Source organism: Ceratotherium simum, chromosome 21 (genome assembly GCF_057802395.1).
Source record: "Ceratotherium simum simum isolate JZ-2026a chromosome 21, ASM5780239v1, whole genome shotgun sequence".
NCBI lineage: Eukaryota > Metazoa > Chordata > Mammalia > Perissodactyla > Rhinocerotidae > Ceratotherium > Ceratotherium simum.
This window is the reverse complement of record NC_141920.1, coordinates 30,669,593-30,692,935: the sequence shown is the minus strand read 5'-3', so window position 1 is coordinate 30,692,935 and position 23,343 is coordinate 30,669,593. Positions and strand designations below refer to the sequence as shown.

General features: G+C 43.8%; 1 protein-coding gene across 1 annotated transcript in view; it reads right to left on the bottom strand.

Annotated features, from left to right (window-relative positions):
* The window catches only part of TMC2 (transmembrane channel like 2), a 74,573-nt gene that overhangs the window by 34,632 nt on the left and 16,598 nt on the right, over positions 1-23,343 (bottom strand). The window contains exons 3-7 of the mRNA XM_004433835.3: positions 21,474-21,792; positions 18,489-18,641; positions 8,039-8,129; positions 4,977-5,058; positions 4,504-4,610 (exon numbers count right to left, since the gene is read on the bottom strand). Coding sequence (XP_004433892.2) covers positions 4,504-4,610; positions 4,977-5,058; positions 8,039-8,129; positions 18,489-18,641; positions 21,474-21,792 — 752 coding nt within the window. The remainder of the gene's footprint in view (positions 1-4,503; positions 4,611-4,976; positions 5,059-8,038; positions 8,130-18,488; positions 18,642-21,473; positions 21,793-23,343) is intronic.

Here is a 23,343-nt window from a genome sequence, read left to right as displayed (position 1 = left end):
ATTCTTATTGGGAAATATGTTATATATAAAATAGTATATCTATCTATCTATCTCATATTTGTAGAGTTGATCATAATTAAAAGAAAATTAACCTCTGTGTATCCACTACCTAGTTTAAGAAACAGAATACCAGGTCTTTAACACTCTGGGTGTGTACCTCCAGATCCATGGACACTGTGAGGTAATAAATGTTTGTTGTATTCAGCAAAAAAATTTTGGGGAATTTTTGTTACACAGCAAGAGATTGTATTAGTTAATACAAATCCAAAGAACTTAGCAGGGGGCCGGCCCCGTGGCTTAGCGGTTAAGTGCTCGCGCTCCGCTGCTGGCGGCCCGGGTTCGGATCCCGGGCGAGCACCGACGCACCGCTTCTCCGGCCATGCTGAGGCCGCGTCCCACATACAGCAACTAGAATGGATGTGCAACTACGACATACAACTATCTACTGGGGCTTTGGGGGAAAAATAAATAAATAAAAAAATCTTTAAAAAAAAAAAAAAAAAAACAAAGAACTTAGCAGGAAAGAAATGGTAAGAGTAGAAATTAATGATATAGAAGATGAAGATACATAAGACAAAGACCTGAATGTGAATGTTTACAGTAGCTTTATTGATAATAGCCCCAAACTGGGAACAACCCAAATGTCCATAAACTGGTGAATAACAAACTGTGGTACATCCACACAATGGAATATTGCTCAGCAATAAAGGAACAGACTATTGATACATGCAACAAAGTGAATGAATCTCAAAGACATTGTGCTAAGTGAAAGAAGCCAGACACAAAAGCTACATACTGCATGATTCTATTTATATGATATTCTGGAAAAGGCAAAACTTTAGGGACAGAAATCAGATTACTGCTTTTCAAGGGCTGAAGGTAAGGAGAGAAAATTGCTTGCAAAGGGGGCACAAGGGAACTCTTTTTGAGATGATGGAAATATTCTATAACTCAGTTGTGGTGATGGTTACTGACTGTAAAAATATATTTATTTACTAAATAGTATTTAACCAGATGGTTACCAACTGTGAATCTATTTGTGAAAACTCATTGAACTATACATCTAAAAAGAGTGAATTTTACAGTATGTAAGTTATGCTCCCCTAAAACACCTGAATTAAAAAAAAGACATATCAGAGAGAATCAACAAAGCCAAAGTTGTTTAAGAAAATAACGAAAAGAGACACATCTTTAATATAAATGAAAGGAAAAAATTACACTGTAATGCAAAAGGGAATATAACTTCAGATGCACAAGTGATTTTAAAAAACAAGAAACTACTGTATTTAACTTTAAGCCAATACATTTTAAAATGTAAACTGAAATGGAAAATTCAGAAGAATATTACATGTAAGGGTTATGTAGGTAATACGATTGGGGAGAAGTAGTTAGAAGTCATTAGTGTATATGTAATTTTTATTTTTAAACTTAGTGGTAGGCAAATGGACTCATTCTTTATACCTTTCCATAGGTCTGAAATATTTTAATAGTAATTTTTAGAGGAAGTATCAATATGAGGCTTACTGACTGAATGCTGTTTATGTGAACCCCACAGCAGAGCTTACAAGGTATTTTTAAGAATTATTTAATCTAATTAATTAATGTATACCAGCAATTATCAACCCTGGCTGCATATTAGAATCACCTGGGGAGCTGTATGAGTCACCTATTGTTGTATAACAAATTATCCTAACACAGCAGCTTAAAACAACCACATTTATTATCTCACAATTTCTGTGGGTCAGGAATCTGGGTATGGTTTAGCTGGGTCCTCTGCTTCAGAGTCTCTCACAGGCTGCCATCAAGGTGTCTGCCAGGGCTTTGGTCTCATCTGAAGGTCTGGCTGCGGAAGGATCTGATTCCAAAGCATGCAAGCCAAGAAGGGAATCGAGAGAGAATGCCAGCAAGACGGAAGTCATAGTCTTTTATAACCTAGTCATGTAAGCGACAGCCTGCAACTTTAGTTATACTCTATTTGTTAAAAGTGAGTCACTAGGTCTAGCCTATACTCAACAGGAGGGGATTATACAAGGGCATGATACCAGGAGGTGGGAGTCATTGGGGGAAATCTTAGATGTCTGCCTACCACAGGAGCTTTTAAAATAGGGATACCAAGGCCACACTCTCAGAGATTCATATTCAAGTGATTGGGGTGGGCCTAGGACGTGGTATTTTTTTAAAACTCTCCATTGATTTTCACATGCAGCCAGTGTTGAGACGAGAAGTACATGAACTCGTCATCCAGTACAGCCTTGATAGCCAGCTCCTGCAGCATAAAACTGAGGGCTCCCCAGTGGTCACGAAGGCATCCTGGGCTGTGCAGGCAATTGTCATTAAAGCTGAACAAGATTCATTCTAGCATTCAGAGCTGTTTAATTCCATTAAAATAGTATTGAGGGTTTGTGGCAAAGAAAGATGAGTATGAGGAGAAATTCTGTTAAAGTTGCCCAACATTTGAGCACTTCTAATATTCTTATTCCCAGATCCTCTGATTCACCGTGGTTAGCTTTAAAACATCCATGAGCCATGGGAATATAAGATCATCAGGCTTATGCTAAAAACCCTGGGGCCCTGAAGTTATTCACGTCTTTGACCAACAGGGCACCTCCTCCACTCTGTTTGCAGTGAGTTTGGATGTGTCTGATTCCCAGGTGGCCAGTTTCCCACTATCCTAAACAGGAAGGCATCTTGGGATGCCCCACATCCTCACCTGCTGTTATCCAACCTGTCATTAAGCCTCGTCTGTTCTACTTCTCTCTAATTCCTCTCTTTTAACCCATTCCCACTGATAATAACTTGATCTGGGACAGAGCTACTGCAACAGGCTCTTAACTGGTCTTTGCCTCTCTTTCTCCCTTAGCGGTCCCTCCTCCGGGCCCAGGGCTCCTCATTCTAGCCAGCCCTCTCTGACTCTCTCTCTGTCTCTCTCTCTCCCGTCTGCCACCCTACTCCAATTTGGCTTTCCCAGTCATCATCCAACCAAGTCAAGGCACTCTTGCCTGGACAGTTCAGGTTTTGGCTGCTTCATTGGAATGCACCAATCACTAAGCTGTCATTGTTTCAAACAAATGTCCCTCCTGATATGAAATATTTATAAATTATATCAATTTACATAAATTATATAAAATTTAATGTTTCCTTAAAGAAAAAAACTGAGTATCCTTAAAATTATTCAACTTCCCAAAAAGACTGCCTTCCTGGACCACTGTCTAGCACAATTTCAGCCATGTCTCATAGGCCTACAACATTTAAATATACTCTCTTCTCATGGAAATAAATCCAGTGGCTACTGGGGAAAACTCACACTTCCTTGGCTATGGAAGGGAGAAGTGAAACTTCTAGTTAGCTTCTGACAATATTTTCCCTATGGGGAGAACCAGACTTGGTGCAAGAGCATTTGCACACACTTACCAGGAAGTTTAAAATCCTTATCTCTAGGTTGGAGAGAGATAATGGCTTAAGAATATACGTAAAACTAAGTGGACTCATAACCCTTGATTTCTACGTATGAATATAAAGGAGTATAAAAGCTAGTTAATGACATATTTAAGTACACTTTTTAGGTAATGCAGAAAAGAATTCAATGGTTTAATAAATAATGTAACACTCCTTTGCTACCAAGCGCTATTATAATACACCATCAACCTCTTCCAACTAATCTGATTTAATTCACATTCTGTGGAAGTCTTTCAATTTCAGTTTTTTCAATTTGAAAAATAGATGTGCAGAAAAGTTTTCCAAGGATGTGATTACAGCTAGAAAGGACTCCAATATGCTCATGGAACCATTTATAATAAAATAGGGATCGCTAAGGTATCATAGAACTAATTAATAAACCTGGAAGGAAGAAAATACTAAATGAAGATATATTGTTACCCTAAAAGCTGTTGAAGTAAATCCACTGGTGTATCCAGCACCATCAATAAGCGGTTCAGGCAGGACTGTAATAATTAGTGTGCTCAGCACTTAGTAGACCCCAGGCACCCTTCGAAAAGACCCCAGGCCAACACTCTGGAGACCTGGGATCCCATTCACCACAAACTTATTGTGTAACTTTGCACAAGTCGCTTATTCCTTTTTTGTCTCTCAATTACTCATCTATATGGAAGGATTTACCTACATCCATAATAAGATTATATCTGGGAGAATACTGAGGAGCACTATTCAAATGTAAGGTTTTTTGGTAATAAATTATGATATAATGCATTCTATTCCTTTTTTTTTTTTCAGGGTAAAAGAAAAAAATTCACTGAGATATTAACTCTCAAATGATCTTAAAGTAAAATGAAAAGTAGAAAAATGTAGGATCCATCTCAATTCAGAAACACAACTATTTTGTTTCCATTCTTTGTACTGAACTATCTGGGCAATTAATGTGAGTATAGAATTTTAAATGAATGACTGATTCTCTTTAAAACAGAGAGTATTTTATTAACATAAAGGAAGATGGTGGTCATGATAAGCCTCAACACTATCCAAAGATATAGGAAGTTCTTTTCTTACCTCTGGGATTATGACTAGACCAAATATTAAGCCAAAAAGGACGAGGTTAACTCCATACATCCATCGGAGAAAGATGAAATATGATGCCACTGAAGAACCGAAATGACCTCAAGAGAGAAAAGATGGTGAAACATAAGTACTGCAGAAGGAGGAAGTTAACACTACTGAGCACTTTGTGTCTGTGATGGATTTAAGTTTTGCATCAGTCCGTGGAATGGACATCCTGATCTCCATTTTCTTTTTCCAGATAAATAACCTGAGGTTCTGTAGAGTTAACCAATCTGCCTTAGCTCCCACCATCAGAAAGTGAAGAAACACAATGTTAATCTTGGTGTGACTAGTCCAAAGCCCATTCGTTTTTTCTGATGCAACAGAATTTATGAAATAATCTAACCAGCTGCCAAGAACACAATCCAAGCCCATGGAAAACTCTTCAGTAAACCAACTAAAAACAGTGCCACCAAAATACTCACTTTCAATGTCCTTGATCTTCATTTCCCAGGGAATACATTGAGTCTTGAAATTATCAAAGTCTCTCTTAAACTTGACCCATTTCTGGAATCAAACAGGTAACACCCTCAGTTCATTCACACGCTACCTTGGGGCCTGGAGGGGCACACTGGAGGTACACTTTGTTTTTGTTTTTGTTTTTTTTTTTGAGGAAGACCGGCTCTCAGCTAAAATCTATTGTCAATCCTCCTCCTTTTTTTTCCCCCAAAGCCCCAGTAGATAGTTGTATGTCATAGTTGCACATCCTGCTAGTTTCTGTATGTGGGACGCGGCTTCAGCATGGCCGGACAAGTGGTGGTCGGTGTGCGCCCAGGATCCGAACCTGGGTGGAGGTACATTTTGATGTTGATGTGTCAACATGAGATTGACCTGTGGGTGAGGCTGCCATCTTGGAGTCATTAAGCCCAGGCTGCCCAAGGTGGATGCTCAAATCTTCGCTTCCCAAAGTCAGGTGTGGAGTGAGAGAGAAGCCAGGGCAACAGCAATACCTTGCATTTGCCTACAGTGCTGATAAAATTTCAGGTTTCGATAGTTTATATACGAACTTAGGGATTCTGTGTATAATTTCTTGTTTAGGGGATCAAATTGGGTTAGCAATCTCTAATACAACTTCCTTTATTTTAAAACAAAAATTCAAGGGAGAAAAGAAATCTCAACTCTCACACCCACATTTGGCAGGCAGCCACGTGCTTAAATCTGCTAGGAATTGTTGCTAAACTATAAGGATGGCAGAACTGGTAGAGACCTCAGCCCACGGCTTCCCACTCGTCTGGTGAAACAACAGTCTGTTTTTTCCTGAAAGGAGTTAGGAAGGCATTCTGCCCCTTTCCAAGGTCTGTTCCCAGCTCCAACACTCAGAGTTTGTACCAATCAGAAACCTGAGTAGCTGTCTGTCTGCTGGCTGGGTGAAAATCTGTCAACTCTTCAAGGGGCTGCTCTCCAACAACCCCACCCCCTGGAAGTAAATCCATTTGGAATTTAAAAACTCATAGAAAACAGCCAAAAGGTAGTAGGGAGAAGAGCCTAAGATCTGTTTCTACTCTTACAAAGGTCTCCTAAGAACTTGTTCATGAAGGAAATGAGATTTTCCCTTGTAAATTCATTAAAGGATGATAGGGAAAATTTATCCGAATGAATCAGACAGACTTCCAGAACTGAAGGCTTTGACCACATCCTGATTGGGTAATTACTATATGAGGAAGAAAAATATCTGTCAGAAGAGGGAGAGGGTCACAGATGCAAAAGAGAAGAGGGGCCCATAAGCAAAAGACTGGTTGACGATAATGGCAAAGACAGCCCTAAGACAGGAAGGCAGGGATGTGGGGAATGGCGGATGATGGACATTGGACACTCCAGTCCCATTGCTTCATCTACCGTCCCCAGTTCTGATTCTGTGCTAAAAATCATCTTTGGCTTATAAGGAAAGCATTTGCCCATCACCTGTGCTGTGAGTACTTTGGTTTCCATGGCAGTGATTTTTCATTGCAAATTAATAGCTTGGAATTGGAATTATGCTTTAGCATCCCATATAACTAACTCTACTATCAGAAATAAAAGGCACTGCTGATGTAGACTTCAAATTTTCCAGTTCTTGCATCAGTTATTTCTCCTTGTAAATTAATAATCCTGTACCTGGTTTTATATATCTGTCTCATAAGCTTTATTAATGTGAGTCCTCCCCCGAGAGATGGATCCCCTGTCAGAGTGCTGATAAAATCGGTACAAAATATAAGCTTGCAAGGCTGAGGGCCAATAGAGGGAACGAACGTTGCCAAGTGAGGCCCCTGGAGACACAGCCTGCCAGTTGGTCACTTGGCAGCCACCTGACAGCCCCTCAAGGCTAGGGGCATCTCAGCCTGGAAAGTGATGCCTTGGAGGGGGGAAGGCAAAGGCCAGGGAGAAGCTCTGCATGGAAGCTCTTATCTTTCACTGGTTTAGAGAATCAGAAAATTGGGCTGGGGCGTGGGCAGGAGGAGACTCCAACTCCCCTCCTCAGAGCTGTGTGAGATGGTGGCTCCTGCCCCAGGACTGGGTTATTAGCTGGGCATGTCGTCTTGTTCTCCAGCTATATACAGGAAAACAAAATTCAAATAGTGGTGGAACAAGACACAGCCAAGCCATGCATCCTGTTTGTGGATGAAATCAGGGTCTGAATGACTAAAAACAACTGGTGAGGCTTGAGAAATAGTACGCAGAACAAGGAAAAGGGGACACCATTCTCTGAAATTTTTGGAAAGCATTTCCTCTAGGATACATAACTAAATTTTGAGATATGGTACAGTGTTCTTAAGAGGATACAAGAAATATGGCTTCTAGAGTAAAGGATGATAATTTGAGATTTTAAAAAGAATATAGTTGAGGTATGGAAGGATTGCAAAGTAGCTAAAAATTCAGTAATAGAATTACATTATAATTGAGACAGAAGAAAATTGATTCAATTATATTGAGGTTAAACCTGAGAAATTTCAGACAATGCAAAGAAAGAGAAAACAAAGAATTAAAAACAATAAGAGAGGGTAAATACAGAGGACGAAGCACACTTCCTCAGTTGGGAAAAAAAAGGATTTGAGTGTAGTTGTTAAGCGGTAAATAGTTTCTAGATATAATTAACAAAATGACCCAGAGATAGTTGTCAGAAAATTAAAACTGAAAAAGGAGAAAAAATAATATTAGGAATGAAAAAGATTTAAACCCAACATATATGGAAAGTAATTACAAAAATTATGAGACCACTATCTGCAACTTTCTGGTAATAGATATGAAAATCTTAATGCTGTGAGTTTAGTTCTTCATTGGAGAGGATTTGTCTCGAATACATCGAAGCCCTTACAGATAAGTAGAGAAATTGACAGGATACGGTTGGTTTCCAATCCTGGATGAATTGGAAAGGTCAACTGGACCTTACACTCAGAATTCTGGGCAAGCTGGACACAAATGGCGAGGCTGGGCAGGTGCCTGTGATAGTCACCCAGATTCAGAAGCTGAGCAAGCCCTCCCACAGGTTTACTGCCTCTGCACCACACACCTTAGCCATCAGCATCTTATAGGCGTAGAGTCGCTTGCCTTTCCCCTTTCCCAAGGCTCCTTCATACTTCTCCACAAATTCTTGGGCCTCCCTGGTTAGAAAAAAAAAAAGGGCAGGAATTCAATTAACACCCTAACCCAAAGAAGTCTGAACTATGAGGATGTGTATATGGCTGAAATCCTTAAACGTTTTTATGCCCCTAGTTAGAATGGAAGTTCCATGAGGGCAGAGCATTTTGTCGGTTCTGTCCACTGAAGCTTCCCAAATGCCAAGAATAGCAGAATTTTGGCCTCGCTGACCTTCTCCCTCTGGTGGTACACCCGTGAATGGTAAAAAGGACTTTGCAGATGTAATTAAGATTACTGACTTTAAGATAGGGAGATTATCCCGGATTCTCTGGAAGGGCCCAAGGTAATCACATGAACCCCTAAAAACAGAAGAAGGCAGAAGAGTCAGAGAGAGATGTGGTGGAGGGGAAAGTCAAAGAAATTCGGAGGAGGAGAATTATCGACCCTCTGTGGCTGGGCCCCTGTGGAGGATACCACATGGAAAGCAAGAGAAGGAAATGAATTCCGCCCAAAACCAGTGAGCTTGAAAGCAGACTTCGAATCCCAGGTGGGAATCGCAACCTTGGTGATATTTTGATTCTAGCCCCATGAGACCCTGAGCAGAGAATCCAGCCACACCTTGCTGGACTTGTGACTGACAGAACTGTGAGCTAGTAAACCAGTGTTGTTTTAAATTGTTAAGCTTGTGGTAATTTGTTACAGTGGCAATAGAAAATGAATACAGCATTCAGTAGATATTTGTGGACTGCATGAGTGTTGAATGAGGGAGTGAACATCCAGGGAAAGTTGGAAGAGAAACACATGGGTCAGTTTGTCTATTAGATATTCTAGGGTGGCATGCTGGAGCTGGTGAGGACTGGCCTCTGAGAACCGACTGTTAAATGCTCAGGAACTTGGCCAACCAGTTGTTAAACCATTGGTAGCTTGAAATTGGCCATAGTGGGAGCATTTAGACTATAGGAAATCAGAAAATGCTACAAATCAGGCCCCCTTTATCCCCTTTCACCCCCACCCCACAGAGAGCCAGTTTATCAGCAACCACTGGATAAACCCACACAAGTGGATGAAGAATGAAGTCCATCTCCGGGTGGACAGAAGAAGGCATTGTGGAGCTGTGTGTCTGGCCGCTGTTGCTCGCTACACAATACGTAGCCCCCCTCCAAAGTGCAAAGAGCCCCCGCTGCTCGCTACACAATACCTACACCCCCTCCAAAGTGCAAATGCAGGCAGTTGACATGAATCAAAGTCACTTTCTAACCTGGGGTTAATCCCAACGCTGGTTTTACTCGGATGTCTCAATATCAATGAGGCTGACTGTCCAGCTCCTGAGCCCATGGTCAAAAGGTGGGCTGTATGTATTCCATAATGGGATAGCTCACTGTTCCCCATCTAGGCGGGACATGTTCTGGCAGTGAGTTATCTGTGACTACCAACATTCTGTGATACCAAAGAATGATTTCATGTAATTCATATATATATATCTTTTTTTTTCTGAGGAGATCAGCCCTGAGCTAACATCCATGCCGATCCTCCTCTTTTTGCTGAGAAAGACTGGCCCTGAGCTAACATCCGGCCGATCTTCCTCCACTTTATGTGGGACGCCTCCACAGCATGGCCTGACAAGCGGTGCGTCTGTGCGCCCCGGGATCCGAACCCGAGCCGCCAGCAGTGGAGTGCGCGCACTTAACCGCTGCACCACGGGGCCGGCCCCATGTAATTCATATTTTTGTCCTGTTCTTGTATCTTACAAGTGAACAAAGAGCACTTGGGGTTTGTGAGTTTCAATGTGCCAAGTTTTAAGATTTGGGGACTTAGATGAGAGTTCTCAAAAGCAAGGGGCAGCTCTTGTGCCTGAGCCATTGAGCCCAGCAGCGAATGCTTCTCTTCTTGATGTGCAGACCCCCAGAGAGCCCTCAGCAGAACAGAGGGCTCTGCCCAGTGCTGGGTGCAAACTCTGAGGACCATTTGCTATGAAGAGTTCACCTGGTTTAAAATTTTGATGGACACAGCAAACTTTTTTGGATTCAGTGAAGGTACCTAAATAATAACAACTAACATTTTTAGAGCAAACTCCTTTAAACATGTTACCTGTGATCCAGAATATCGTGTTCTTCCTTACCAGAGACAGTATTTGGTTTATGGAAACAGTGGCTCCTGGCCTGCACTTCCCAACTGTTGCAAATCTTATTTCTGTAAGGTGCTTCTGTCCCCTCCTTGTCAGCATTGTCCTTTCAAACGGGAACTTCCCGAAAACTCACCTCTCCTTTTCCTCAAACCAGATGGTGTGTGGTAAATGAAGGGGAAAGGAAGAGAGGAAAGATCTATTGTTTTGAGGCAGCTTCTAGGGGCCTGAATCTCAAGGTCACTTTTGGCAAGTGATTATTGACCCATCAGGCCCCTCCAACACTCAGCAGAGGAGGAAGTTATTGAAGAAAGGGCTTCTGGAGGCAGCCACACTACAGACACCACTTCAGAAACTCCTCACGTTTGCCTCCAGGAAGACTCTTCTTATAGAAAGTGTGGCCCAAATCACAGTTTGGAAAACATGGTCAAGGTGGCAAGCAATTACTGCTGGGAGGGAAGGAGATATATTGTGTGGCTGTTAGTGCCAGAGAGAACCAGGCAGAGAACCAGGCAAGATTCTGTGCCTCTCAGAGTGGCAGAGTTTTCATCTGAAAATGGGGATAGTATTGTGAGAATTAAATGTGTGAATGCATGCAGTGTGAGCACAACAATTTCATTCTGTGAGCAGTCACCCTTTCCCCTTCTGAGGAAATGGCAGCTCCTGGAGTGGGAAGCTGATAAGATTCTTTGCTAACCCAGGGGGCTGACAGGAGGAACCCTCTGCTCCCCCAGGTGCCTGGACAAGGGGCTTGGTAATGTGGCATTCCACAATAGAACACCCTGAAGTTGACCCAAGGCATCACTCAGATTATATACTTCCCACATTCCTCCCCCAGTGAAGGAGATCGGATTCAAAATCACACTTAATTTTGAGATGCAGAGGTAAACATAGACACAGGGAAGCCTGTGTTTGATGACGAGAGTTTTGCTGTCCCATGCAGAATGCTGGGAGAGTGTATCAGCCAGGCTGAAATCTCAAAGACATCTGAATGTAGGTAAGGAACATAGGCGGCCAAAAGGAGGTGGCTAGAGGTTAGAAGTGGCCAGAGATCTAAGGTGATCTGGGCCATGCTGGTTTGGTGTCTCCCTTTGTCCCCACACAATTTCCATTTTTGGTTGTAGAGACAAGGATCAAACAGATGGTGAGCTCACTCTAAGTGGAAATTCACATCAGCCAGGTTGAGGCATCTGCTCTAAAGACCTCACCATGTCAATTTGAGGCCAGTTGAGGCTAGCCAAGAATGCCTGGCTTCCAATATGTGGTGGTTTTAAAATATGTCAGCAAATTATTTGACATTCCTCCTTTTAAAATGTAGAACTTGGGCCAGCCCCGTGGCTTAGCGGTTAAGTGCGTGCGCTCCGCTACTGGCAGCCCGGGTTCAGATCCCGGGCGCGCACTGATACACTGCTTCTCCGGCCACACTGAGGCCGCATCCCACATACAGCAACTAGAAGGATGTGCAACTATGATATACGACTATCTGCTGGGGCTTTGGGGAAAAAAAAAGGAGGAGGATTGGCAATAGATGTTAGCTCAGAGCCGGTCTTCCTCAGCAAAAAGAAGAGGATTAGCGTGGATGTTAGCTCAGGGCTGATCTTCCTCAAACACACACAAAAAATAGATAAAATAAAATAAAATAAAATAAAATAAAATAAAATAAAATAAAATAAAATAAAATCTAGAACTTAATTCTCCTCCCCTTGAATGTGGGCCAGGCTTATTAACTTGCTGCCAATGAACAGAAAGGGATAGAAGCAACAGTTTATGACTTCTGCGACTAGGACATAAAGGGTATTGTGACTTCCTCCTTGAATTCCTCCTCTTCTGGGGGAAGCTGGCTGCCATGTCATGAGGACACTCAAGTAGCCTATGGAGACTATGGAGAGAAACTGAGGCCTCCTTCTAACAACCAGAACCAATTTGTTATCCATGTGAGTGAGCCGCCTTGAAAGTAGATTCACCAGCCCCAATCAAACCTTTAGATGACTATAGCCCTGGCCAACACCTTGACTCAACCTTATGAGAGACTTCAAGTCAGAACTGATCAGCTTAGCTGCTTCTGAATTTCTGACCCATAGATGATAATAAATGTTTATTATTGTTTTAAACTACTAATTTTTGGGATAATTTATTACACAGCACTAGATAACTAATACACTGTAGTACCCAAACCACTGATCTCTTTGGTGCATACACATTTAGGGTTGTTATGTCTTCTTGGCGGATTGACCCTTTGATCATTATATAATGTTCGTCTCTGTCCCTGGTAGTTTTCTTTACTCTGAAGTTGACTTTATCTGATATTAACATAGCCTCTTCTACTACTTTATTTTGGTTAGTGTTTGCACGGTAAAATTTTTTGGCCATCTTTTTACTCTCAACCTACATGTATCACCATATTTAAAGTGAGTTTCTTATAGATTGCATGTAGTTAAGTCATTTTTAAAATCCACTCTGCCATAGGGCCGGCCCCGTGGCTTAGCGGTTAAGTGCGTGCTCTCCGCTGCCGGCGGCCCGGGTTCGGATCCCGGGTGCGCACCGAGGCACCGCTCCTCCAGCCATGCTGAGGCCGTGTCCCACATACAGCAACTAGAAGGATGTGCAGCTATGACAGACAACTATGTACTGGGGCTTTGGGGGAAAAATAAATAAATAAAATCTTTAAAAAAAAAAAAAAAAAAAATAAAAAAAAATAAAATCCACTCTGCCAATCTCTGTCTTTTAATTGGTGTATTTAAACCACTTCCATTTAATGTAATTATTGGTAGGTTTAAACCTACCATTTTATTTTTTGGTTTCTGTTTGTTCTCTCTGTTTTTCATTTCTGCTTTCCCTTTTCCTGCCTTCCTGTGGGTTACTTGAACATTTTTTAGTATTCCATTTTGACATTTCTACAGTGTTTTTGAGTGTATCTCTTTGTTTAGCTTTTTCAGTAGATGCTTTAGGGATATATATCAAAGGCTACTGGTGCTGATGTTTTACTAGTTAAATGTGTAGAAATATTACTTCCCTTTATGTCACTTTACCATCCCCATTTATAATTGTCTTAAATATTTCCTCCACATTCATTGAGAATCACATTAGATGGTGTTATAATTTTTCTTCAACTGTCAAACATAATTTTAAATATTCAAGAGGAGAAGGAAAATTTATTTTTTCCAATATTTTTGCTCTTAGCATATTCTTCCTTCTTAATGTTCTAAGATTACTATTTTATCATTTCTTTTCTGTTTAGAAAACTTTCTTTAGCCATTCTTTTAGCATAGGTCTATTGGTGACAAATTTTTTTAGTTTTCCTTCATCTGAGAATATCTTGATTTTTCCTTTATTTTTGAAGGATATTTTTGCTAGATATAGAATTCTGGGTTGACAATTCTTTTCATATGGAACTTGAAAAATTGTCGTGCCACCTCCTTCTGTCCTCCATGGTTTCTGATGAGGAATTTGCTGTCATTCTAATTGTTTTTCCCCTATAGGTAATACATTGTTTCTCTGACTGCTTATAAGTATTCAGAAGTTTGACTTTGATGTGTCTTGACTTGGATTACTTTGGGTTTGTCCTGTTTGGGTTTTGTTTAGCTTCTTGAATCTGTATGTTTTGCGAAATTTGAGAAATTTTCAGTCATTCTTTCTTTGAAGACTTTTTTAGCCCCGCCCTCTTTCTCCTTTTCTTCTGGGGCTCCCTTTCCCCCCCTTATATCCAGGGAAAGGGATTTGGAGAAGACACTAATGTTAGATCATTTATTATAGTCCCACATGTCCCTGAGGCTCTGTTTACTTTTTTCCCCAGACTATTTTCTCTCTATAGTTTAGATTGGGTAATTTCTCTTGTTCCAGCTTCAACTTCACTGATGCTTTACTCTGTTTTCTCCATTCTGCTGTTGGGCCCATTCACTGAATTTTTAAAAATTTCAGGTACTATATTTTTTACTCATAAAATTTCTAGTTGTTCTTCTTTATATTTTCTATATCTTTTCTGAGACTTTCTATTTCTTCCTTTGTTTTGTGCATTTGTAATTGCTCACTGAAGCATTTTTATTGTGGTTTCTTTAAAATCTTTGTCAGTTAATTCTAACATCTATGTCATCTTGGTGTTAGCATCTGTTGATTGTCTTATCATTCAGTTTGAGATCTTCCTGTTCTTGGTATGAAGAGTGATTTTTGATTGAAGCCTGGACCTCTGGGAGATTATGTTATGAGGCTCTGGATCTTATTTAAATCTTGCATTTCAGCAGGCATCCTCTGACACTGCTTCAGGAGGTGAAGGGGGATGCTGCCTGGTTACTTCCAGGTGGAAAGCCAGGTTCTTCACTTGGCCTTCTTTGACACCAGGGCTAGGAGGAGCTCTGTGTTATTGCTGAGCAGGGATGGGAGTTCAGGCTCTCCACTAGGCTTCTACTCATATCATCCTGGCTAGGAGGGATGCCTTATTACTGCCAGGTGGTGGTGAAGGTCCAGACTCCCTATGTGGCCTCCACAGACACCACAGGGAGAAGGAGGGTTCATTGCTGCCTGGTGGGGATGAAAGTCCCTGCTCCCCACTTGGTCTTCTCTGACACCTAGTGAGGGTGTTGGCGGGCACCATGTTATAACCTGACATAGGAGGAAATCTAGGCTTCCCCACTTGGCTTTTGCTGCCGGGGATGAGGGTGGGGCTGCTCTTTTGTTTGTGGGGTTTGGCTGGAGTAGTGTTGTTATTGTCTAAGAGTCTTTTGCCAGGCTGTCTCTTTCCAGGTCCTTTGGCCAGAGAGAGCAGACTTTTCTTGATATGTTTTTTTTGTCTGTGTCTATCAGTGTTTCTGGGAGGGCAGCTTCTCCAATATCCAGTCTGGGATATAAAAGGCAAAAAAGAAACCCTGGAACTCAGCACCCTGTCATTCCTTTGGTCCTGAGTTCCTTAGTTAGTTTGCTATCTTCTCTCCACTTTTATAAGCCTTCTTATGTTTGCTTTACATATAATGTCCAGGGTTTTAGTTGTACTTAGTGGGAAGAATAGAGAAAAGTATGTCTACTCCATCTTCCTGGAAGTATAATTCTTCAGATCTCTCTGAAGAGAGTTTGATAATTTTCTAAGACATTAGGCTTCTGACAAAGCTGAGGGACACACCTCATTAATTCTATGATTAAAGCAAACATCTCTGACTCCTGGGCTCTAGAAGCTCTTTTGCCAACATCACAGCCTACCTGTGTCGTTATTAATGATGTCCACTAATAAATGCAGTCTCTGATTCATCTTTGTTCCCCATCCTCATCTCTCAGGGCTCAGCATAGTGTCTGACACAAAAGATTGTTCCAGCTTTAATAATAACTACCATTTATTAATTGCATATTATGTGCTGGACACTTAATATAAATATTTTGAATTTGTCAGAACAACTCTGTGAGGCAGATATTATTATTCCTATTTTATAAATGAGGAATGTGAGGCTCAGAGAGGTTAAGGGAAGGAAACCAGCCTGAGAGGGACTGAATGGCCAGCCAAAGCCACCCAGATGCGGCAGAGGTGTGAACACAGGCTTGCCCCATTCACTGCTATTGCTCTTTATGCCTTGCCTTCCTTCTTAGATTGTCTACAACAACTATACCCAGATCAGCCAGCTGCCTGACTGGGCCAGAGACTGGGGCCCCCAAAGCATTGCTTCTAAAAAAAAGAAGATGTAGTCTGGGGATGCTATCAGCAGTTGAAGACTTTACTGCCAGAAGAGGAACTCATACAGGAACCAAAGGGGTGCATTCTAGAATATCTAGTAATTCTGGAGAAGTGGTTACACATTAAGAGAGCAGGTTCTAGACCAGAATTCCTGAATTCAAATCCTGGCCAGGCCACTTAACTCACTGTGTGACTTTGGGCAAATTACTCAATTGCTCTGTGCCTCAGTTTGCTCATCAGTAAAATGGGAACAATAATAATAGTACTGACATCACAGGGTGGTTATGAGGATTAAATAAATTGTTACACACACAGCACTCAGAACAGTGCCTGGCACATAGGGAGCACTCAGCAAATGCTGCTATATATGGAAAAGAAAGAATACTGAAAGATAAATAAGACACAGCTCTGTAAACAAGAGCATCCAGTCAAGAGAGGGGAAAGTGACCTGGGGACCAGAGGGGCAGTAAATAACTCAGTCTGAATGCAAGGAGGGCAATGGGACTTCTCTGCAGAGGCTCAAGTCTCACATGGTGTGTAGGAATTAGCCAGGTGGGCTGGCAGAAAGCGGGGATCTTCTAGGCAGAGGCACTGGCTGGAATGGAGACCCAGAGGCTGGGAAGCCTTAGACTTGAGTCTGGGATAAGGCATCCTGGGAGAAGGAAGAGGAAGGAGAGAGGCCTGGAGGGAGGAGACCACTGTTTTCTGGGGAGACCTGCCCCAGTGAGAGAGACATGAGTCTTTTTAGTGTCTCAGGCCTTAGTCACTTCCCACCCCTACCAAGAGCAGGAGCTCCGCCCCTCAGGCCTGGAGAAGAGGCCAGACTTCTCTGGGCAGCTGAATGGCCCTCAGGATTTTATGGTCCCTGAGACTTCCAGCTGGAGATCTCATTTCCACAAGCATCAGGGTTGCTTTTTGCACTGTTAATAAAAGATGTGTTTAGGTGACACCTGAGTGCGGGTGAGGTTCTGTTAGAGTGACAGTTGGAAGGAGGAAGAACCTGTCCCTGAGGGATCAGGAGAAGAGACTCAGAAAAGGGGGGCTGGGAAGGAAGACAGCCACTGCCTGGAGCTGTACCTACTGCCCAAACTGTAGCCACTCCCACGTGTGACGTTTTAAATGTAAACAAATTAAAACAAAAAATTCAGTTTCTCAGTTGCACTAACTACTTTTCAAGTACAAGCCACGTGTGCCCAGTGGCTGCTGCATTAGACAGGGCAGATTTAGAGCATTTCCATCATCCCAGAAAGTTCTGCTGGTCAGCACTGGCCTGGAGGCACTGCAGGGAGCATTTCTTCCTGCAGCCTCATAGGAGACAAATGTACTAATTTGCAGGGCAGTGGAGTAAGCTCTATTTACCAGAACCCTTGTCAGGGTCTGCACTGTGTTTGTGCAGCCAGCATCTTTGCTGTGCCTCTGGGGTGCAAACTGTGAGGCTGAACATGTCAAATGGCTGCCATATTGTTCTACATAACAGAAGGGGGAGGCATTTGATTTGAGCAATGAGGAAACTCAGGTGTGAGAGGAGCCAGGGAAAATGGCTTTATAGAGAAGGAAGGGGAAAGGGAATGTGGCAGAAAAACGCAGGAGGACTTGGGGGAAAATGGTAAGGTTGGAAGGGAATTTTTTAGTAGAAAACCAAAAGTTAAGTAATGTGACTCCTTTTTAAGTTGATTTATTAGGAGGTCATTCCAGTGCTAGGCAATATTATTAGATGCCTGTGGATTAGGTAGGGAGCATAGAATGTTCATCAAATATTCCAACTTTTTTTTTTTTTTTTTTTTTTTTACTTTGTCCTTAAGATTTATGCCCAGTCTCCTGATGGCATTATAGTATTTTGGTGGTGAACATGATGTAATCTATGCAGAAATAGAAGTACAATGATGTAGACCTGAAATTTTTACAATGTTATAAACCAATGTGACTCTGCCCTTATCTCAAAACTACAGCAGAGACTCAAGAATGATAAAATGCTTGTTGTGCGAGGCTTTTGTATGGAAACCACAGGAGTGGCTGGGCTGAAAACAGGAGTTAGGGGCCTGGGTGCGAGGCTGGAACAACATTCATGGAGCATGACTGCAAGCTTGGCCCTGTGTTAGGTATTTGGGACATGAGAGTAGCTCAGACAGTCCCTCTCCCTGTTCTCCACACTGTAAGTAGGAGTGTGCTACACAAGGAGAGATTCTGGTGCTTAAAGAACATGAGAGAGGTCTGAACTTGTTGAAAGGCATGTCTGTGTCGGGTTACGAGGGAGGAAGAGAAGCCACCAGATGAGATGGGGGCGCGAGACAGAAGGGGCGCTCAGGCAGTGGAAGGGTTGGGCACAGGCTAGAGTGTTATGATCCTCCATCTCTCCCTCCAGGCCCTGCTCCGTGCTGGCCGACAGCAGGGCCTCAATCAACAATCACTGCTCATGCCTGTCTTGGCTCTAACACCCCACCACCACCCTGTCCCGGTGCTGTGCTTGTTCTGGGGACAGAAGGGGACCAAAGCAGAGTGGGAGGGTGAATCCTTTGGGGCAGAGAGGAAGAAGGGACTCCCACACCCATCAGAAGGAGTGGAGACTTTTGGACATCGAGAGGCCCTAACCGCCCACCACCTGCTCACCTGAGCTCCCGAAGCTTCTTCGCCATGGGCCAGGGCTTGCTCCGCATGGTGGCAATGAGCTTCTTCTTGTCTTCTACCTGCTCCAGGATCTGGGCCAGTTCCTCCTCAGACAGAGACTCCCCACCAGTGGCGCTGGAGGCCAAGGAGGACGATCTGGAGGCAGAGCCAGAGTGGAGCAGAGGAGAGTGAAAAGAAGGCAACTGTCCTCAGGTGCTCTGTGGAATGCAGAAGAGCCCACGGGCAAGACATGTGGGCTATGCTCCCCGATGCTCACAGCTCCCACCACCGCTCACAGGCCTGCCCCTGCTCAGAAGCTCTCAGCGACACCCGCCACCTGTCAGAAGAGGCCACAACTCTGTCCTGTAGCCCAAGGTATCGGGAGGGCTGCCTGCCCAAACTTAATATCTCTGAGTCCTCCCCATACACCACACTCTAGTGCAGTGCTGCCCAATAGAAATATAGCGCAAGACACTTATTATAATTTTAAATTTTCTAGTAGCCATGTTAAAATTGTAAAAGGAAATGAATAAAATTAATTTTAATAATACATTTCATTTAATTCAATATATTAAAAAATTATAATTTCAACATGTAATCAATATAAAAATTATTAATGAGACATTTTACATTCTTTTTGTACTGTCTTCAAAATCTGGTGTTCATCTTGTACTCATTGTGTGTGTCAATTCAGACATTGAATTTTCATTGAACACATTTGATCTGTATTTGGATTTCATAAAATTTATAGTTAAAAAAGTAGATTCACATACCCAAATTGTTTTAGATATCCCTAAAAGTTTCCCAGTAAATGAATCAAGTAGCAGAATATCATTTTCCTTTGACATTTGCATCTGCATTGACAAAATTACTTTGTCTTTTTTTTTTTTTAAGAAGATACTTTGGCTTCAAAGTTAAATCAATTTCAAAAGTATATCTATCTGTCCAACTTAAGTAAATTCACTAACTCTTGTGTCAACTCAATAGTATTAACACTGAATTAAATTAAATTGAATTAGAAATTCAGTTCCTCAGTCACACTAGCCACGTTTCAAGTGCCCAACGTGTGTCTGGTGCCTATTGTACCGGACAGCACAGCTGCAGAGAACTTCCAGCTGGAAACCCTGCCGTGTGACGACCCTCACCATCTCACAGACAATACTATGTGCTCAGCTGCCACGACATCCAAGTTCTTGTGTGTGCCCCTCACAGCCTCCTTCATTCATACAAACAGTGACTCTCAGCTGAGTAAGATGGCAGCTGACAGGGGCATGGGGGTGGGGGGTGAGGGAGCGGCTGGAGAAGGGACTGGACCTGGGCTGCCTTCTTAGCAAGTTTCACAAATGGAAATAACAGGATGTGGGCTTGGGTAACCATAGGTTTCAGCAGCCTCCGTAAGTTTTAGCTTCTGATGAACTCCTGAGGAGCAAAGGAGAATTCACAGGAGGGAGGTGGAGAGGAGGGTCCCTAGCCCTTGAATGCAGGAAAGCCTAGAACATGGGGATTTTTTGCCACACCTCATGCACACCCCATGACATCTGCCTTTGGGTCTTTGCATAGGCTGTTCCCTCAGTCTCAGGGTGCATTCCATCATTGCTTGTTCAAATTCCATCTGTGATTCAAAGCCTTGTTGAAATGCTTACCTTCTCCATGGAGGAACTCGGATACCCCAGTGCCCCACCAATCAGTGCTTCATCAGATCCTTCCTCGTATACATATTGCTTTACGCTTTGCCCTTATGATGACTGATCCCCATGTCCTGTCTCCCTTGCTAGAGTGTCAGCATCGGGGGGACAGCACTGAGTCTTTTTCATCTCTCTATGTCCTGCTATGGCATTTAGCTGAAAATGGCATGAATGAGTGCTTGTCTGTACCCCTTACTTTGCATCTGCCATCCAGACACCTGTGGTCCGTTTAGGAGGCTGCAGCCTCCCTCTAAAGTTCAGGACACTTCAGGCCCATCAGCGATGCATTCAAGTTCTCTTTAAGTTGCTAAGGGCACTGTGCATCCTTTACCCCTTTAGCTTGAGTCCAGGGACAATCAGACAGTGGACAAAAGCCCTAACCAAGCTGGAGATGGCTGACATGGGTCACAGAAGAAATCAGTGGCCCCTTTTGAGGGTCTCAGTTCTCCCTCTGTAAAGGTGGGGAGGTACGGTGAAATACCCCACCAGTGTGGGCAAAGAAGATTTGTTAGAACCAGGTGGGAAGGAGCAGCAACTCTTTACCATAATTCCAACACATCCAGCTGCTTTAAAATCCTCCCCACTCTTTATCAATTGGGATTCTTAAACATCCTGAGAAGGGAGTGAAGCAAAAAAGGGAGGCAATGAGAGAGAGAGATGTCCCATCTAAATTGGTAGCAAAACATGGAACTAAAATCCTGACTGCTGATTCCATAAGCTAGCTCTGTCTGCTACCCCATGTGTGCTAGTGCTAATGGAACAAAGGAAACAAGACAAATAAATCAAAGCCCCAGATTCTAGAATTTCAGAGCTGGTGGAACCCTTGAAGGTCTTCTAGATCAATGCCACATTTCACAGAGGAGGACCCAGGTCCAGATTGGAAAATGGTGTGCTTAAGCCCTATGCTGATTCCTAAGTCCAATTTTGCTCACTTCTCTCAGCTCCTCTTCAAGAGCTGTGGTGAGTGACCAGCTGAAATTCAGGAGACCTTGGATCTTGTCCCACCTGTTGCAATGTCACCTCTCCACTCAGAGCTTCCACCTGCACGCTTCTGACATGAGGCCTTGAGCTGCGCATGCCCAGTGGCCACTCCACCTGTGGTGCCAGTGATCCTCCTGGTTCTGCCCCAGCTGCAGAGAGCTGGGCAGTGGCAAAGGCAGGGGCAAAGAGAAGCAGAAGGAGAGAGCAGGGCAGCCTATTCACCTGGGAGGGGACATCTGCCCCTCATTAGGGCAGGGAGAAGGGCCGGCAGGAGAGGGAAAGCGCGGACTGAAAACGTGCCTGAATCAGAGTCACAACACACCTGTGTTTCTTCAGCCCCTTCCACATCTCCTCCTTCCCCGGCACCTCCTTTTCCTTCTTTGGGGGTGCTCTCTTCTCCTTGAAGGAAGGCCTCCTGTCCTTCTTCCTTCTCCCCCGGGAGGGCCTGTCTGCCGTGCTCGGCTCCGGTTCCCCCAGCTCCTCTCGGCGTCTCCTGCGCTCTGCCTGCTTCTTCGCGGGAGACCCCGGCTTTGGGCTGCTACCGGCCTGCTCCTTCCGGCCAGGAGGTGCTCCGCGCCTGCCGGGCGCACCCTCAGCTTTGGGAGCCGGCTTCCTCGAGGGTCTCCTCCCGGACCCGTCACCTGCAGGGGCAGGAAATGGACAGTTCTGACCTCACTGTCTGGATCCCAGGCAAGTGCCCCCAGCTGTGAGAAATCAGATGTCCAAGACGCTTCCTGGAGCTTCTTGGCTCCAAGGACCACCTCTTTCAGAGTCTCTGGTCTAGGATGAGAATTACCATCTCCCTCCTCTGACTGGCTGGCACTCCCACACTCTAGGGAGTAAAGATCTAGGCACATGCCTTTCCTCCTCTCAGATGTTCAGTTTCTTGGGGTGAGAGCTGAGTCATCTCCTGACCCCCAGGGCCAAGGCCAAGCATGGGCCTCTTTTTGGTAAGGCCGGACCACTGAGACAGGAGGTGCCGGGCTGGCTCCATTCTCCAGGGGCTGCCCCCTCATGCAGCCCTGTGTGGCATGAGGGAAGGGATGGAAGGCGAGAGCAGCCGAGCAGGTTCTGTTTCTCAACACTGCCTGAATTTTTTTTTTAAACCATGACTTATAGCATTGGCAAATGGCTTAGTTGAGCAGAATCTACTCAACAGTGTGAACTTTCCCAAACAGTTTGCCCAACAGCTAGTTTAAGCACAACTATCTGTACAGGCATTTACAAATTAAATGCAGGAAAAATTATAATGAGATTCTGGTACTAATAACCAACCTCTCCACCACTTACTAGCTGGGTATCTTTGAGAAAGTCACTTAATCATCTCTAACATTTATCTCTGTGACCATAGATAAACTGTGTAACTTTTCTGCACCTCAGTTTCCTCATCTGTAAAATGGCTCTAGTAGCCCCTCTTCCCCATATGGCTACATGGTTGGGAGGGTTAATTAAAAAGAGTAAAGGATTTGGCCCAGGGGAGGTACTCAACAAAGGCTCTTTCCTCTCCTGCCTCCAGCCTGCCTTGCCACTTTTGCCCTCTGAGGCCCTGTGTCAGAAGTGGGTGTTGCCTGGAACCCGATCTGGCTGCAGAACACTTGTTCTCACTGTCTACAGTCTGTGTCCCCCATCCCCCGACCCTCGCAGCTAGGCTTTTCTGCCATGACCAGGCAGATTTCCCCAACTGCACTGTGAGAACTGAAACTTTGGGCAGAGCAGGGTGGGGTTTTGCCCCCCACCATTCCCAGCAGCAGTCCCATCAGTGATGAAGTCTGGGCCATGGAGTGCCAGGTTCCCAAATTCTCGCCTCTATCCTACTCCTTATTCAGTCTCCTCCCAAGCTTGTGCGTACAATGTAGTGGTCACAGAGAGCTTTCCTCTCTGCTTCTCTGACCCTTGAGCTTTAGTTCTGAGGAGCAAGCCACCCTGTGAAACAGTAACCCAAACTGGTTGACGGCTGGTGTGGATGAATTTGGGCAGACTGAGCTGGGGATTCAGAGTCTGGATGTCTAGGCCTGAAGCCCAGTTCTGCTGGTTATTACCTGGGTAACTCTGGGCAGGTTGCTTATTCTCTCTGAGTCAGCTTCCTCTTGGGTACTCAGTATGTGCTGTTGGCGGTCTGCCAACAGATAGATCCCCGTTACCTGGCCGCTGCATCATCCCCTAGCTGCTGTGCATGTTGGCTTTAACAGCTT